The 16,764-nt window shown below is 44.7% G+C and overlaps 2 protein-coding genes across 5 annotated transcripts in view; one reads left to right on the top strand and one right to left on the bottom strand.

Annotated features, from left to right (window-relative positions):
• Positions 1–12,247, bottom strand: part of aldh16a1 (aldehyde dehydrogenase 16 family, member A1) — a 104,463-nt gene extending 92,216 nt beyond the window's left edge. The window contains exons 1-4 of the mRNA XM_063062515.1: positions 12,010–12,247; positions 10,194–10,296; positions 7,176–7,302; positions 3,464–3,642 (exon numbers count right to left, since the gene is read on the bottom strand). Of these exons, the coding sequence (XP_062918585.1) occupies positions 3,464–3,642; positions 7,176–7,302; positions 10,194–10,296; positions 12,010–12,105 (505 nt within the window). The 5' untranslated portion in view covers positions 12,106–12,247. The remainder of the gene's footprint in view (positions 1–3,463; positions 3,643–7,175; positions 7,303–10,193; positions 10,297–12,009) is intronic.
• pih1d1 (PIH1 domain containing 1) overlaps positions 8,479–16,764 on the top strand; it is a 31,123-nt gene continuing 22,837 nt past the window's right edge. For 2 of the 4 annotated variants that reach the window (XM_063062518.1, XM_063062517.1), the window contains exons 1-2: positions 8,479–8,929; positions 12,377–12,437. The gene's annotated coding sequence lies outside the window, so the exon portion shown is untranslated. Of the gene's footprint in view, positions 8,930–12,307; positions 12,438–16,764 lie in introns of those variants that run through there. The other 2 variants (XM_063062519.1, XM_063062516.1) reach the window with 1 other exon arrangement.

Below are 16,764 nucleotides of genomic sequence, written 5' to 3'. Positions count from 1 at the left end.
TGGAATATTGTAGCAACACACATCAAAGTTGCTGGTGAACGCAGCAGGCCAAGCAGCATCTATAGGAAGAGGCGCAGTCGACGTTTCAGGTCGAGACCCTTCGTCAGGACTAACTGAAGGAAGAGTGAGTAAGGGATTTGAAAGCTGGAGGGGGAGGGGGAGATGCAAAATGATAGGAGAAGACAGGAGGGGGAGGGATAGAGTCGAGAGCTGGACAGGTGATAGGCAAAAGGGGATACGAGAGGATCATGGGACAGGAGGCCTAGGGAGAAAGACGGGGGGGGGGGTGACCCAGAGGATGGGCAAGAGGTATATTCAGAGGGACAGAGGGAGAAAAAGGAGAGTGAGAGAAAGAATGTGTGCATAAAAATGAGTAACAGCTGGGGTACGAGGGGGAGGTGGGGCCTAGCGGAAGTTAGAGAAGTCAATGTTCATGCCATCAGGTTGGAGGCTACCCAGACGGAATATAAGGTGTTGTTCCTCCAACCTGAGTGTGGCTTCATCTTTACAGTAGAGGAGGCCGTGGATAGACATGTCAGAATGGGAATGGGATGTGGAATTAAAATGTGTGGCCACTGGGAGATCCTGCTTTCTCTGGCGGACAGAGCGTAGATGTTCAGCAAAGCGGTCTCACAGTCTGCGTCGGGTCTCACCAATATATAAAAGGCCACATCGGGAGCACCGGACGCAGTATATCACCCCAGTCGACTCACAGGAGAAGTGATGCCTCACCTGGAAGGACTGTCTGGTTGCCTCATTATAAGAAATGTGGAAGCTTTAGAAAGGATGCGGAGTAGATTTAACAGGATGCTGTCTGGATTAGAGAGCATGTTTTATGAGGATGGATTGGGTGAGCTAGGGCTTTTCCCTCGGAGCGAAAGGGGATGAGAAGTGACTTGATAAGAGCGTACAAGATGGTAAGAGGCATTGATAAAGTAAGTAGTCAAAGACTTTTTCCCAGGACGGAAATGGCTATCACGAGGGGGCATAATTTTAAGGTAACTGGAATAAAGTATCGGGGGAGGATGTCAGAGGAAAGTTTTTTTTTGTTTTTTTTTACACAGAGTGGCGGAACAACCTGCCAAGGGTGGGTGGTAGAGGCAGATACATCAGGTGCATTTAAGAAACTCTTAAATAAGCACATAAAAGGCAGACAAATGGAGGGCTTTGTGGGAGAGGAAGGTTAGATTGATCTCAGAGTAGGTTATAAGGTCAGCACAACATTGTGGGCCAAAGGGCCTGTATTGTACTGTCGTGCTCTATGCACTGCAGTTACACCCCAAGACTAATCGAATACCTCCCAAATCTGCAACCCTTACCTCCAAGGCGAAAGTTCAAACTACATATGTATCACCATATACAACCCTGAGATTCATTTTTGTGCCGACGTACACAGCAACTCCAAGAAACATAACACAATTAACGAAAGACTGCACCCAACAGGACGGACGTATAACCAATGTGCAAAAGACAACAAAATGTGCAAATATAAAACAGAAAAAAAAAATAAATAAGCAATAAATATCCAGAACATAAGATGAAGAGTCCTTGAAAGTGAGTCCGTAGGTTGTAGGAACAGTTCAGTGACGGGCAAGTAACGTTGAATAAAGTTATCCCCTCTGGTTCAAGAGCCTGATGCTTGAGGGATAATAGCAGTTTCTGAACCTGGTAGTGTGGGTCTGTAGGCTCCTATACCTTCTCCCTGACGGCAACAGAGAGAAGAGAGCACGGCCTCAATGGTGGGGGTCTCTGATGATAGATGCTACTTTCCTGTGACAGCGCTTCGTATCGCTGTGACAGATGTGCTCAATGGTGGGGAGGGCTTTACACGTAATAGTATCTACTATTTTTTGTAGGACTTTCCGCTCAAGGGCAATCAAGAGAAGGACAGCGGTATATAGAATTGTGACCATTTGCTCATTTACTTCCATGCCTCACACAATCCTGACCTTGGAAACATAAGAGATTCTGCAGGTGCAGGCAACCAAGAGTAACACGTTCAAAATGCTGGAAGAACTCAACGGGCCAGGCAGCGTCTACGGATAGGAATAAACAGTTGACATTTTGGGATGTGACCCTCTTCCAAGACCTGATGAAGGGTCTCAGCCCAAAACACTGACTGTTCATTCCTCTCCATAGACGCTGCCTGGTTTCCTGACATTGGAAGTATTTAGCAGTTACACCTTTTTCACTGGGTTGAAATCCTGAAACTCCCAATTCAATGCACTGTGGAAATACCTTTACCAGAGGGTAACAGGGGTTTGAAACCAGTTACTAGAGACTTCCCAAGGGAAATTAGGGACCGGCATAACGCAGAGCTTAACATTCATGGGCCATTCAATAAAATCTGCATATTGCCAAAGGATACAGAGTTCTTACAGATATGGGCTTATAAATGGCAGATGGAGTTTAACACGGACATATGAAGTGTTGCACTTAGGGAGATCTAATGTAAGGCAAAATTAGAGTTAATGACATGACCCTTAAGAACACTGATGTACAGAGGGATCTTGGGGTCTAAGTCCATTGTTCCCTGAAAGTGGCCACGGAAGTAGATAGGACAGTAAAGGCGGCATTTAGAATACATGTCTTCAGTGGTTGGGCCATTGTGTATAAACGTCAGGAAGTTGTGTTGTAGCTGCATAAAACTTTGGTTGAGCCACATTTTTGTGTTTTGTGTAGTTCTGGTCACCCCATTACAGGCAAGATGTGCAGGCTTTAAGAGCGTGCAGAAAAGATTTACCAGAATTAGAGACTATAATCTACAAGGGAAGACTGGACAAACTTAGTTTGTTTTCTCTGAACATTGGAGACTAGGGCTGGGGGGGTGGGGGGTTTGACCTAAAAGAAGTTTACAAAATAATGAAAGACATAAATATAGGTGGACAGTCAGAATCTTTTTCCAGAGTAGAAATGTCAAATACCAGGGAACATGCATTTAGGGGAAAGTTTAAAGATTTACAAGACAAGTTTTTCTTTTACACGGACAGCAGTGGATGCCTGGAATGGGCTGCCACGGATAGTGGTTACAGAAGGTATGATAGTGGTATTCAATGGGCTTTTAGATAGGTACAGGAATACACAAGCACCAGAGGTTCGGCAGATGATGGAAATCCACACACAAAATGCTGGGGGAATCTCAGCAAGGTCAAGCAGCATCTATGGAGAGGAATAAAGAGTCGACGTTTTGGGCCAGAACCCTTCATCAGGACTACCTTCCTAAAGCAGGATCCCAGTCCAAAATGTCAAGGAAGATGCAGTGAATGGGAGGGATATGGATCATGTCCCAGTCGAAGAGATTTAGTTTAATTTGGCATAGTGCTTGGCACAGACATTCTGGGCCAACACCTGTTCCAATGCCATACGGTCTGTGTTCTGTTCACAACCCTCTAATACAGATACAATTTCCCGACCCACAAAGTGTTTCATGCCTGTGCACATGCATTTTGATCTCGTTACTGACCTACTGGCTTCCAGTTCTTCATTTCAACATCCATTAGCTGTGCCCAGCCGGCATGGTGATAGAAGTGTCGGACCACCAGTGGAACATCACAGTCCCGAGACTCACGGATTGGTTTCCCATTGTCCAAGCTCTCCAACACGCTCAGCAGCCTCTGGTGCTTCTGAACATTTCTCGCAATGCTGCCAAGATGAAAAAGTAACAACTTGTATTTATGCATCATTTTTAAATCCAGTGAAACATCCCAAGATGCTTATATAGCAAACTGATACTAAATCAGAGATATTTGAGCAAATTACAGGGATATTTGGATGGAACGGTACTGTTGTGGTTAGTGTAACACTTTACAGTGCCAGGGATCACCATTCAGTGTTCAATTCCATTGCTTTCTGCGACAACTTTGTATGTTCTTCACACAACCATGTGGGTTTCCTCCGGGTGCTCTGGTTTCTTCCCACTTTCCAAGGACATAGGGGTTAATAGAGTAATTGTTCACACAGTTGTAATTAGCCAGCCCAGAAGGGCCTGTTACTGTGTTGCATCCCTAAATACATCAAAGCTCGATCAAAGGGATAGGTTTTAGGAAATGACTTAAGGGAAGTGTAATGGATAAGTTGGGAGGTTTACAAAAAGTAATTCCAGTGTCTGGGACGTTAGGAACTGGGCCCTGGATTTACGAAGGGGAAATCATGCTTGACTAATCTTCTGGAATTTTTTGAGGATGTAACTTTGAAAATGGACAAGGGAGAGCCAGTGGATGTAGTGTACCTGGACTTTCAGAAAGCCTTTGATAAGGTCCCACACAGGAGATTAGTGGGCAAAATTAAAGCACATGGTATTGGGGGTAGGGTACTGACATGGATCGTAAATTGGTTGGCAGACAGGAAACAGAGTAGGGATTAACGGGTCCCTTTCAGAATGGCAGGCGGTAACTAGTGGGGTACCGCAAGGCTCGGTGCTGGGACCGCAGCTATTTGCAATATACGTTAATGATTTAGATGAAGGGATTAAAAGTAACATTAGCAAACTTGCAGATGACGCAAAGCTGGGTGGCAGTGTGAAATGTGCGGAGGATGTTGAGATAATGCAGGATGACTTGGACAGGTTGGGTGAGTGGGCAGATGCATGGCAGATGCAGTTTAATGTGGATAAATGTAAGGTTATCCACTTTGGTGGCAAGAACAGGAAGGCAGATTACTATTTGAATGGTGTCAAGTTAGGAAAAGGGGAAGTACAACAAGATCTTGGTGTCCTTGTTCATCAGTCACTGAAAGTAAGCATGCAGGTACAGCAGGCAGTGAAGAAAGCTAATAGCATGTTGGCCTTCATGACAAGGGGAGTTGAGTATAAGAGCAAAGAAATCCTTCTGCAGTTGTACAGGGCCCTGGTGAGACCACACCTGGAGTATTGTGTACAGTTTTGGTCTCCAAATTTGAGGAAGGACATTCTTGCTATTGAGGGAGTGCAGCAGAGGTTCACGAGGTTAATTCCCAGGATGGCGGGACTGTCATATGTTGAAAGACTGGAGCAACTGGGCTTGTATACACTGGAATTTAGAAGGATGAGAGGGGATCTGATTGAAACGTATAAGATTATTAAGGAATTGGACACGCTAGAGGCAGGAAATATATTCCCGATGTTGGGGGAGTCCAGAACCAGAGGCCACAATTTGAGAATAAGGGGTAGGCCATTTAGAATGGAGTTGAGGAAAAACTTTTTCACCTAGAGAGTTGTGGATCTGTGGAATGCTCTGCCTCAGAAGGCAGTGGAGGAAAATTCTCTGGATTCTTTCAAGAAAGAGTTAAATAGAGCTCTTAACGATAGCGGAGTCAAGGGATATGGGGAGAAGGCAGGAACGGGGTACTGATTGTGGATGATCAGCCATGATCACAGTGAATGGCGGTGCTGGCTCGAAGGGCCGAATGGCCTACTTCTGCACCTATTGTCTATTGGCATGGCTGCAGAATAGCAAGCAGCCTTTCTAACCCAGTACCTCAGATGCAAGGCCATCTATGTCAAACACTTTCTAAACATTCCCATTCATATTTGACAACAGAGTTTTTTTTTATTTATAGATACAGCATAGTAACAGGCTCTTCCAGCCCAATGAGTCAGTGCCGCTCAATTACATGCACCCACGGGTCACTGGCACCGCAAAGTGTTAACGCTAATCGTGATGCTACTGTGTCTCCCCCAGTGCAGTAGAAATACAGGACAATTTACAAATGGAATAAACTCAATTACTTAATCATGGTAAACTCAAATGCTCTCTATGAACTGCAGAATTATGAGTAAGAATTTTAATTAGTTACAGCGGCAATATAAAAGCAGTATTATGGTGGATAATACACCAAAATTGAAAATGAATGGAAAGAACAAATTATGCCTCCGAAATCATTTGCTCACAGTGTCATGTGTCTTATATTTTCAGTTTGCATCCTCTGCTTGTATCAAATCATGACAGTGTACATAGCAGTTCTGCAGATGCTGGAAATCTAGAACAACACACACAAAATGCTGGAGGAATTCAGCAGGTCGGGCAGCATCTATAGAGTGGAATAAACTTTTTAAGCTAAGACCCTCCATCTAGACTGAAAAGGACGTGGGAAGATTCCAGTCCTGTGTCTCAGCCCAAAACATCAACTGTTTATTTCCCTCTGCGCGTAGATGCTGCCCAACCTGCTGAGCTCCTCCAGCACTTTGTGTGTGTGTTGTACTGCTTTGGAGTGTGTTTGGGATTGCATTTTAACACTGTGACTGGAACTGCGGACCTGAATGCACAAGGACAGGTACACTAAAACATTACAGGTACCTGCAATACTTCACAAATTTACTGTGACTGTTGGAGGAACTCAGCAGGTCAGGCAGAACCTATGAAGGGGAATAAACAATGTTTCAGGCTGATGCCCTTCGTCAGGAGTGGAAAGGAAGGGGAAAGAAGCCCAAATGAGGAAAGGGGGAGGGGAAAGTGTACAAGCTAGAAGGTGACAGGTAAAGCCAGATGAGGGGGAACAAGTGAGAAGCTGGGAAGTGGAAGAGGTAAAGAGCTAAAGAAGGAGGAATCTGATAGGACAGGAGAGTGGACCGAGAGTGAGAAAAAAGGTGGTGGTGATGGGCAGGGGAGGGAAAAGAAAAGCGGTGAGGAGTAGCCAGAATGGGGAATGGAAAAGAGAGAGATGGGGGTGGGGGAAGAAGTTACCAGAAGTTACGATAAATCGATGCTCATGCCATGATGGAGGCTACCCAGACAGAATACAAGGTGTTGTTCCTCCAGACTGAGGGTAGCCAACCCTGGCAGAAGAGAAGGCCACGTCAGAACAGGAATGGGGAATGGAATTAAAATGCTTGGCCACTGGTAGACGGTGTCTGTTACTCTGGATTTCCAGCATCTGCAGAATCTCTTGTGTTTATTCTTTCTCTGGTCATGGGCAGAAATAGATTCAGAAGTTTATTCAGCAATTTAGCACAGTCATTGAGTTTCAACAACCTATATGGACACCCCATTAACAACTCTTTAGAGTAAGGCTAAGTAAAGCACCTTTGCTTGTCCACCAGCACCCCTGGTTATTTGATAAACCAACTGGAATAGACAACGATTTGTACGATTGACATAGTTGAGTAGTAATAGTGCACCAAAGGCAGCGTAAAATTCATCAAAACCATTACAGATAGAGTTCTGGCAGCAATTGTTAATCTATTGAGTAAATTAAATTACCTGTACAGATGCCTTGCTCTCACGTGACAAGGAAGCTTACTCCAAACCTCAAAAGCTTGCTTCGCTGTCTGCACTGCTAGTTCCACATCTGCTTCCTCACCCTGTATGCTGGAGGCCAGAGTTTCGCCTGAGGAAAATAAAACACTTTCCATAACAACTGATGCCTGAGGCACCTCAGAACAGACCCTTCGCCCATTCTAACAGCCTCAATCCACCCTCTGACCTAATTTACTCTGGCCACCTCAGTCTGTAACCCCTTATTACCCCAAGCTAACACAAGGCTTCTGGTAAATGAAAAGCAAAGAGCTGTAGATGTTAGATATCTGAAATACAACACAGCAACATACACTTCCTTCCACAATGGTGTGGCAAACTTATTAAACTAGTAATTAAATGCTTAACCAAACTAATCCCTTTTGATGGCACAACGTCTGCATATCTCCATTCTGTACACGTTAATGTGTCTGTCTAAAAACACCTCTATCTGCTTCCACAACTCCTGGCAATGCATTTCAGGCACCTACTACTCCCTATATACACAGCTGCAAGAAAAAGTTTGAGAACCCTTTGGAATTACTTGTTTATCTGCATTACTTACTCATAAAATGTGGTCTGATCGTCATCTAAATCACAATAATAGACAAACAGAATCTGCCTGAACTAATTACACACACTAACAATTACACTTTTCATGTCTTGAGTGAATACATTGTTTAACCATTCACAGCCCAGGCTGGAAGAAGTATGTCAACCCTTGTATTTAATAGAACTTCCTTTACCAGCAATAACCTCCACGAAACATTTCCTGTAGCTACTGATCAGACTTGCATAATGGCGAAGTTGAATTTTAGAGCATTCCCCCAAACAAAACTGTTTCAGTTCATCAATATTTCTGGCATTCCTTGCACGGTCAGCCCTCTTCAGGTCATGCCACAGCATTGCAACTGGGTTAAGGCCCAGACTCTGACTTGGCCATTCCAAAACACAAATTTTCCTTTTAAACCATTCTGTCGTTGATTTACTCTTGTGTTTCGGATCATTGTCTTGTTGCATCATGCAACTTCTACTGAGCTTCAGGTGGCAGATCATTACCCTGACATTGTCCTGTATAATGTTTTGATATAATTTTGAATTCAATGCTCCCTCAACAATTGCAATCTGTCCAGGCCCTGAGGCGGCACCAAACCATGCTGCTGCTTCCACCATTCTTCACAGTTGGGATGAGGTTTGGTGTTTGTGTGCAGTGCCCTTCTCCCTCCAAGCACAGCAGTGTGCCTTTCTGCCAAAAGGTTTGTAATGCCCTGGTTAAGATTTAAACTGCTATGCTGTAGGTATTCCATTTCAGCAGTTTTCTGCAAAAGCAGTGTGTCCTGCCGGTAGAATGTTTTGGTTTCAGCTAGAGATAAAAAGCTATGTTGTTCAACTTAAGAACGCTGTGCCAGCCAATCAGGATGATGGGATAGGGAGCAAGTTCTGGAGAGCGCGGAGCAGAGTGAGTTTTGTGACAGACTGTATTCCAGCTTGGGGTCTGCTGTGGAGCGGAGCAGTAGGGAAAATGCCGCAGAATACCGTTGCAAGGAGAGTCCCCGTTGCATGAAGTACTTTGTGAGGGAGAGCCAGTATTTGAGATTGACTTCGAGGGAAGTTCGGAATGTGGCACGTGCTTTCACGCAGACCATGGATCCAGCACGTGAGTAAATGACGACTCCAGCATAAGCGCCAATGGATGTGTACAACGGACTGGTTTGACTGTGGTAGGCCCTTTTATTTTCTTTCTTTTCTCTTTCCTATTAACAGCTTGATAAAGCTGAAATTTTTAAATATACTTTCTTAATAATTTTATGCAGTGTACGAGCAGTTATTTCCTGTTGACCGACAATGTGTATAGACAGTATTTACACAGCATTCACTCAAATCCAGGTTTCTTTAATCAGAACATCACAAAGTTCCTGTTTGGTTGAACCCCAAATCATACCGATCGCAGACGTATATTGCTTATGACAGGTAGGCTTCTCACCACTGAGTCACGTGGCTACAGCCAGTGCTAAATAGCCAGTTTTGTGTACGAGCCTAGTGATAGGATTACAAGTTCAACATAGAACATTTGGGGACCCATACCAAACTTCTTCAACAGTTTGAGATGAAAGAGGTGCTGTTGTGCTTTTTTCACCATATAGCCAGTATGTTCTGTGTATGATGTGTATGCCAAGGAACTTAAAGCTGAAGTACAATTGTTTGTGCGTTATTGGATTAGGCAGATTGTTTGTCTATTATTGTGGCTTAGATGAAGATCAGATCACATTTTATGAGTAATTAATGCAGAAAAACAGGTAATTGCAGAGGGTTCACAAACTTTTTCTTGCCCTGGACATCTCCTTTGAACTTGTCCCCTCTCACCTTAAAAATATCCATCAGACAGTATCAAAGAATGAGAACCAAATTTAACGATTTAATGCAAGAGAGAAGCTGAGAGCCCAGCAAGAAGACCCTTCACCAGTCATGATGAAGGGTTTTGGCCTGAAACATCGACTATGCTCTTGTCTATAGATGCTGCCTGGCCTGCTGAATTCCTCCAGCATTTTGTGTGTGTTGCTTGGATTTCCAGCATCTGCTGATTTACTCTTGTTTGTGCTTGCACAATATTCCAAGTGTGGTCTAATCAGAGTTTTATAGTCCAACTTTAAGCAGCTCTGTGTTCCTGTTGGATCAACCACTCTAATACTCTTCTTGCTGGTCCTCATCTTCTCTCTTGCATTAGTCCTGTAGCAGCACAATCCTATTAACCATCTCCCATGCCCTCATCTGTATAACAGCTATTGAGAGAAAGCAAAGTACTTCTTCATATTGCATGTACAACAGTTCAGGCACCTTTGGCCACAAAGTTGTGCTGACCTTTTAACGTAAGGTCAATCCAACTCTTTTTAACTCTATGATCAATCAAACCCTTCCTTCCTACAAAACCCTCTATTTTCCTATCATCCATGTGCCTTGAATAGGGAAAAGGCATGCACTTCTTACCAGTAGCTGGATTTTTGGCAACGTAGAATTGCCTGTTTTCAGGCTTCACCCACTTGCCTCCAATGTAATGACCAAAGCACTGCTTGTGATAGTCCAGCCAAGCCTGATAGAATGAAACAAGAACGACCGAGATGTTATTTCTTTTGCCTCCAATGTTAGACACCCATACTTAGATACCAAACATTGCTCTAATTTAGCCAGGGCTATTGACTGCACTTCACCTGGTTAGTAACTAACACAGGTGAGCAAGCACGCACACTTCCAAAAAGAATTGGTAAGTAATGTCAGTGCAGATGGGAACTTGGACAGCTTCCACTCCCTTATGTCTCACTGGGAAGTCCACCAAGTCCAGACAAGGACTGGATTGTAATGATCCTTAATACAACGTTCTACATAGGACCACACTTAATATATGCACTAAATTGTGGTATGCCTTTATAAAAAAAGAGGAAGTAAATGTAATTATTGGGAATACAACATACAAGCTCCACAATCAGGAACAGTAATTCCAAAATCCAGGACTTGCCACTTTAACAAAGGAACAGAGGCAAAAAAAAATGAACAGATAACTTTCTTCCTCTACAATGCTTACTATTAAAAGGTTTCAGTTTGTTTAGAAGTTGGACCTGATTGATCAGAGATTATCAAACAACAAGGTCATGGTAATGAGGTTATTCCCCGAGCTGGGATGATTGAGCAATTTCCCACGTCAATCTAATCTTTCAGATATGCTGCTAAAGTGAAGACAATATTATTTTACAGTAACGGGTAGCATCCACTGCTTCATGTATTATTCAGAAAATTTGTGCAAAATTGGATAAGGGTCCCCTGCCGAAGTGGGGGGCCAACACTTTGACTGAGAAAGACAAGAGGGAGACTGGCTTATGGCAGAGCAGAGCTTAGGCTGAATTGTTCAGTGTTGAATAGAATGAGCCTCAAAGTCAAGTTGGGGGGGGGGAATATCAGTATAAATAAGATCATTGGTGGTTATTCTACACTGTGAGCCAGTGTACATTAAATGGCTGACTGTCTGCGCAGGAGCAGAATGATTCTTAAGAATGGGTGGTTCAAACAGTTGAATCCTTGGGACAGAGCATGGTAGACATTAAACTCCTGCCCAGGCAGGGTACAGAGAATGGAGAGCAGGCTGGAGATGTGGGAGGTGTAGGAAGAGAAAATGAGTGACTCCAGATACCGAAGCTTGAAAAGATGAGTACTTATAGGGCAACAGGGATATTAAGCCAACCACCAGCTCTAGGGAAAGGCCAATGGACTGGCATTCCAACACAGTCCCCTAGTACAGCAATTTCTGTTCCTATTTGCATCACATCATTCCCTGGTCAGGAACACCTCCACACCTGCTCTGCCTCCCTTTCCCTCCAGTGATCAGCTATCCCCACTTTACCCGTTTGCCCCCCCAACCTTCCCCATTCCACACACCACCCTCCTCCCCGTCCACTGCGTCCCCTCCCCGACCACCCTCCAGGCTTCCTATATCTCCTACCTCCCACTATCCCCATTTCCTGTCTCTACCATCCCCAGACACCCTGCCACGATGGAGTGGTGAAGAATCATCCTCCCCACCTTTCATCCACCCCAAACCTCCCATTCCTCTCCCCCCTCACTTCCCGCTCAATCCACCCCACTTCTTCCCACCCTCGCTCCACAGACCTCCTGCACCCCCTCCTCCACCACCACACCGCCCCTCTCCAACAGGCCCCGGGGCGACCCGAAGTCCAAGGTCGTGCTCGGAACAGCCCACTCTGTACCCCGGGCGAAAGCAGTCGGTCAGCCGCCCGTCCCGACCCAATCTGACCTGCACGTTGCAGGGATTCTCACGGGCCGGTCCGTAACTCATGTCGTTGAAAATGTCACTGACGCTCGGCTTGTGCGGCGCGGCGGTAGCAGCCATCACACCAGGGTGAACCCCCGGCAATCTCCCACCGGAAGAAGGTCAACGGGCAGCGTCCCGATCGAACACTCTTCCGTCAGCTGAAGAGCAAAACTCCACTCCTCTTCAGTTTGTTAAGTGGAGATCCAGCGTTTAAAGCGTCTTATAGCTTTTTTTCCTGACCTTTACGTTTGTTGTATAGGTTTACACTTTGAGAGCAGGAATAGTAACAGATGTTTCTCGACTGATTTGTTAGATTTGACTTGTTGTTAACCGGCCCTTTTAATTTTAGTGCTTGTTGCTCGGGGAGCGGATGGAGATATGCTCATAGCAACCGGACCCAAGTGCGGCAGGTGAGTCTCAGCGATAGAGCTGCTGACGGGAGGGAGGTGGGAGGATGGTGCTGACGGGAGGGAGGGTGGAAGGGATAGAGAGGTAGGAGTGGTGTGTTCACTGGGTTAGAGTTGAAAGTACTACTTCCTCACTGGGTACTACCCGCGTATTAGCTGTCATGTGAGTTCGGGGCAATGCTGGGTTTCTGCCTACTCACTGGGTGCTACCCACTCATTCAGCTGTCACGGTGGGTTCAGGTGACACGCTGGGTGCTGTCCAGTCACTGGGTGGTGCCGACTCCAGTTTATTGCGATGTGAACAGATATTGCAAGGGTGTAGGTACAATAAACAACCTCAAAACACGAGGAATTTTGCAGATGCTGGAAATTCAAGCAACACATATAAACAACCTGTTGGCAGCGCAATCACAGGCTGCACACATAATTCACATGAAATAAATTAGAAAGGAAAACGTGACTCAAAGCGAATGCTGTTTGCTCACTGGTGTCGTGTAGGATGAGTGCTGGCCATTTACTGGCCGGCGTGTGGGGTGGGTGCTGGCCATTTACTGGATGATATGGAGCGTAGGTGCTGCTTGCTTGCTGTGTGCCATAGCTGGGTACAAGTTGTCCCGTGCCATTGCCTGCTGAAGTGGCTGGGTTAATGAGTGGCTGCAAGTTTATGGGGTGATGTTATAAATGAGTGCTGTGAGTAGCAGATACTGCCAACTTCTAGATAAATACATGCAGCAATGTTGTTGTGGCCTTTTGTTTTATCTGACAAAAGCTTTTGACTCCATTGGCCCTGAGTCAGTGGATCCATTGGCTGTGGAGAATCTTTCTCAAATTTGTCTGCCCGCAGAAACTTGCCTCTTTCTGGCAACTTGTACATTAGACCATAAGACATAGGAGCAGAATTAGGCCATTTGGGCCATTGATTCTGCTCCACCATTCCATCATGGCTGATTTATTAACCCTCTCAATGCCATTCTCCTGCCTTGTCCCTGTATCCCTTCATGCCTTGTCCAATCAAGGATCTGTCAATATCTGCCATAAATATACATAAAGATTTGGCCTCCACAGCCACCTGTGGCAACAAATTCCACAGATAAACCACTCTGGCTAAGGAAATTCCTCCTCATCTCCTTTTGAGATGAGGAAATCCTCCTTTTGACACCCTTAGTAATTAAGAACGTGATGGCATGGTCCTTGTTAACAGATCCACAGCAAACCCCAGTGCAGACTGGTGCTACGGCAGGCTCCATCACTACTCGATTTTCTTAGTGCTGTTAATTGTAATGCTGCACCTCCCCTCCAGCAAGGTTCCTTTTGCAGGAGCTCATCTACAAGATAAGCAGGAAATCTCCTCCACGCCAAAACCATAGTCACTAAAGCTTCAGTCATGGAATATGCCATTAATGCTCGTGTATGCAACAATGGAAATTAAAAGTCCATTACAGCACCAGTGATTAGCAATCAGGGTTCAATTTCCTGGCTGTCTGTAAGGAGTTTGTACATTCTCGCCATGACCATGTGGGTTTCCTCCTGTAGTCTAAAGACATACAGTTTATGGTTAGTAAGTTGTAGACATGTTATTTTGACGTGGTGACATGTTTGAGGGCTGCTTTCACATTCATGTTGGTTGTTGACACAACTGATACATTTCACTGTTTTGATGTATTGATATATATGCAACAAATAAAAATAACCTTTAATTTTCATTATGAGACTCTGAAAATATGAACCACAACTCCTTTCTCAGAAGTTATCTTGCATTGTACAGATGTTGATGATGTGATTAACATTATGTTCAGTGTATCAACACAGCATTTGGCTCTCTGAGGAAATGGGTAGCAAAGATCAAGATCTGAAACCCAGAACAAAGCTTGTGGTCTACCGGTCATCATTAATTCCTACCCTTCTGTGCATTACTTTAGATGAATGTCATCCAAACCTGCTCAGTTACAGCTTAACAAAGAAATACAATGAAATCAATGAAAAAGTACAGCCAAACAAAGACTAACTGGCAACCAATGCAAGAGAAGACATTGTATTTTGCAAATACAAACCAAAAACAAATAATAATAAATAAATATCAAGAACCTCCACCACGCAAGCCATGATGTCTCTGAGCCAAAATCATAGTTCCCTAAGCCCACACTGTTCATTTCTACCTCCTCAAGCTCTGCAAACCTGCTGATTGCCCAGGTAGGCCCCTTGTCTCTGCCTACTCCTGCCCCACTGAACTCATGTCTGCATACCTCAACTCCTTTCTATGATGTCACTTGCTCTCAATCTTCTCAACAACGTTCAATTCCCCAGCCCTGACCTCACTTTCACCATGGATGTCCAGTCCCTGTACATTTCTACCCCAATCAAGAAACCCTTAAATCTCTCCGCTTCTTTCTCAATAAAAAACTCAACCAGTTTCCCTCCACCCTCGTCCTCCTCTGTCTGGCAGAACTGGTCCTTGCCCTCAACAATTTCTCTTTCAGCTCCTCCCACTTCCTCCAAATTCAAGGGACAGCCATGGGCACCTGTATAGGCCCCAGCTATGCCTGCCTTTTTATTGGTTACATGGAGCAGCCTGTGTTTCAAGCTTTCCTTAGTAATGCTCCCCAACTCTTTCTGCAACTCTTTCTCCCTCCATTTGTCCTTCCCCACTAATTTCTCTCCTGGTACATATCCCTGCAAACAGTAGAAGAGCTATACCCATCCATTCACCTTCTCCCTCACCTCCACCAGCACCCCAAACAGTGCTTCCAGGAGAGGCAACACTTCACCTGCAAATCTGTTGGCGCTGTCTACTATATTTGGTGTTCCCAATGCGGCCTCCTCCACATTGGTGAAACCCGACATAAATTGGGATACCGCTTTGTTAGGCACCTCAGCTCCATCAGCAAAAAGTGGGGTTTCCCATTGCCCACCCATTTGAATCCCTATTCCCATTTCTGTTCTGATATGTCAGTACATGGCCTCTTGTTCTGCCATGTTGAGGCCACCCTCAGGGTGGAGGAGGAACCCCTTATATTCCGCCTAGGCAGCCTCCAACCTGATGACAGGAATACAGTATTGATTTTTCTCCTGGTATCTGTTTTCTTTTTCACTCCCCCTTCTCTCTTCCATTCCCCACTCTGGTCTCCTATCTCTTTTCCTCATCTGCCTATCACCTCCCCCCCCCACCCCCCCCGATGCCACTGCTTCCCTTTCTCCCATGATCCAGTCTCCTCTCCTATCAGATTCCTCCTTCTCCAGCCTTTTACCTTTCCCATTCACCTGGCTTCATCTGTCCCCTTCTAGCTTGACCTCCTTCCCCTCCCCCCACCATTTTGTTCTGATATATTCCCCCTTCCTATCCAGTCCTGATGAGAGATTTTGGCTCAAAATGTCAATTCATTTCCATAGATGCTGCCTGACCTGCTGAGTTCCTCCAGCGTTTTGTGTGTGTTGCTCTGGATTTCCAGCATCTAAAGAATCTCTTGTGTTTATGCTCTCTTCTCACTGCTGCCATCAGGAAGGAGGTACAGGAACCTCAGGACCCACACCACCAGCTTTAGGAACAGTTCTTACCCCTTAACCATCAGGCTTTTGAACCAGAGGGGATAACTTCACTCACCCCTACACTGAACTAATTCCACAACCTATGGACTCACTTTCTAGGACTCATCTCAATAGTTATTGCTTATTAATTATTATCATTTAGTATTTTTTCTCTTTTTATATTTGCAGTTTGTCTTTTTCACGTTGATTGTTTGTCCGTCTTTGTTGTGTATATTTTTCACTCTGTTGAATTTATTGTGTTTATTTATTTTCCTGTGAATGCCTGCAAGAAAATACACCTCAGGGTAGTATATGGTGACATATATGTACTTTGATAATAAATTTCCTTTGAAAAAAGTAAATAAATAATACCAAGAACATGAGACAGCGACCAGGTCACTGCAACATTTTACCATTCTAGTTTTTGCTATGATTTTAACTAAAAGGTTACTATGTTTGCTGAGCTATTGTTGATCTTTGAGTTTATCTCCCCAAGAACTTATGAGCTGCTGCCAAGTGAGGGGTGCATTCCACAGCAAAGCAGGGAGATTTTAAATGAGGAGACTGGAATAACTAAGACCAGTAATCAAACATCAAAGTGAGCTGTAGGCTACACATTAGCATCACCTGCAGTAGTAGTGCTCTCTGTTAATTTTGTATTATATTGTAGTAGTGCGGTCACTCGAGTCGAGTATGATGTTCTCCAAAGGGGTGCCTGTCGGTGGCTGTAGAGTCCGATACAGGATCCACGTGTTATGGTGTGGTGTGGGCAAGAGTAAGTGGTGGCTCTAGTGACTGGTTACTTTGG

The sequence above is a fragment of the Mobula hypostoma genome, chromosome 11, assembly GCF_963921235.1.
Source record: "Mobula hypostoma chromosome 11, sMobHyp1.1, whole genome shotgun sequence".
NCBI lineage: Eukaryota > Metazoa > Chordata > Chondrichthyes > Myliobatiformes > Myliobatidae > Mobula > Mobula hypostoma.
Note: the sequence above shows the minus strand (reverse complement) of the source record. Positions and strands in the feature narration are given on the sequence as shown.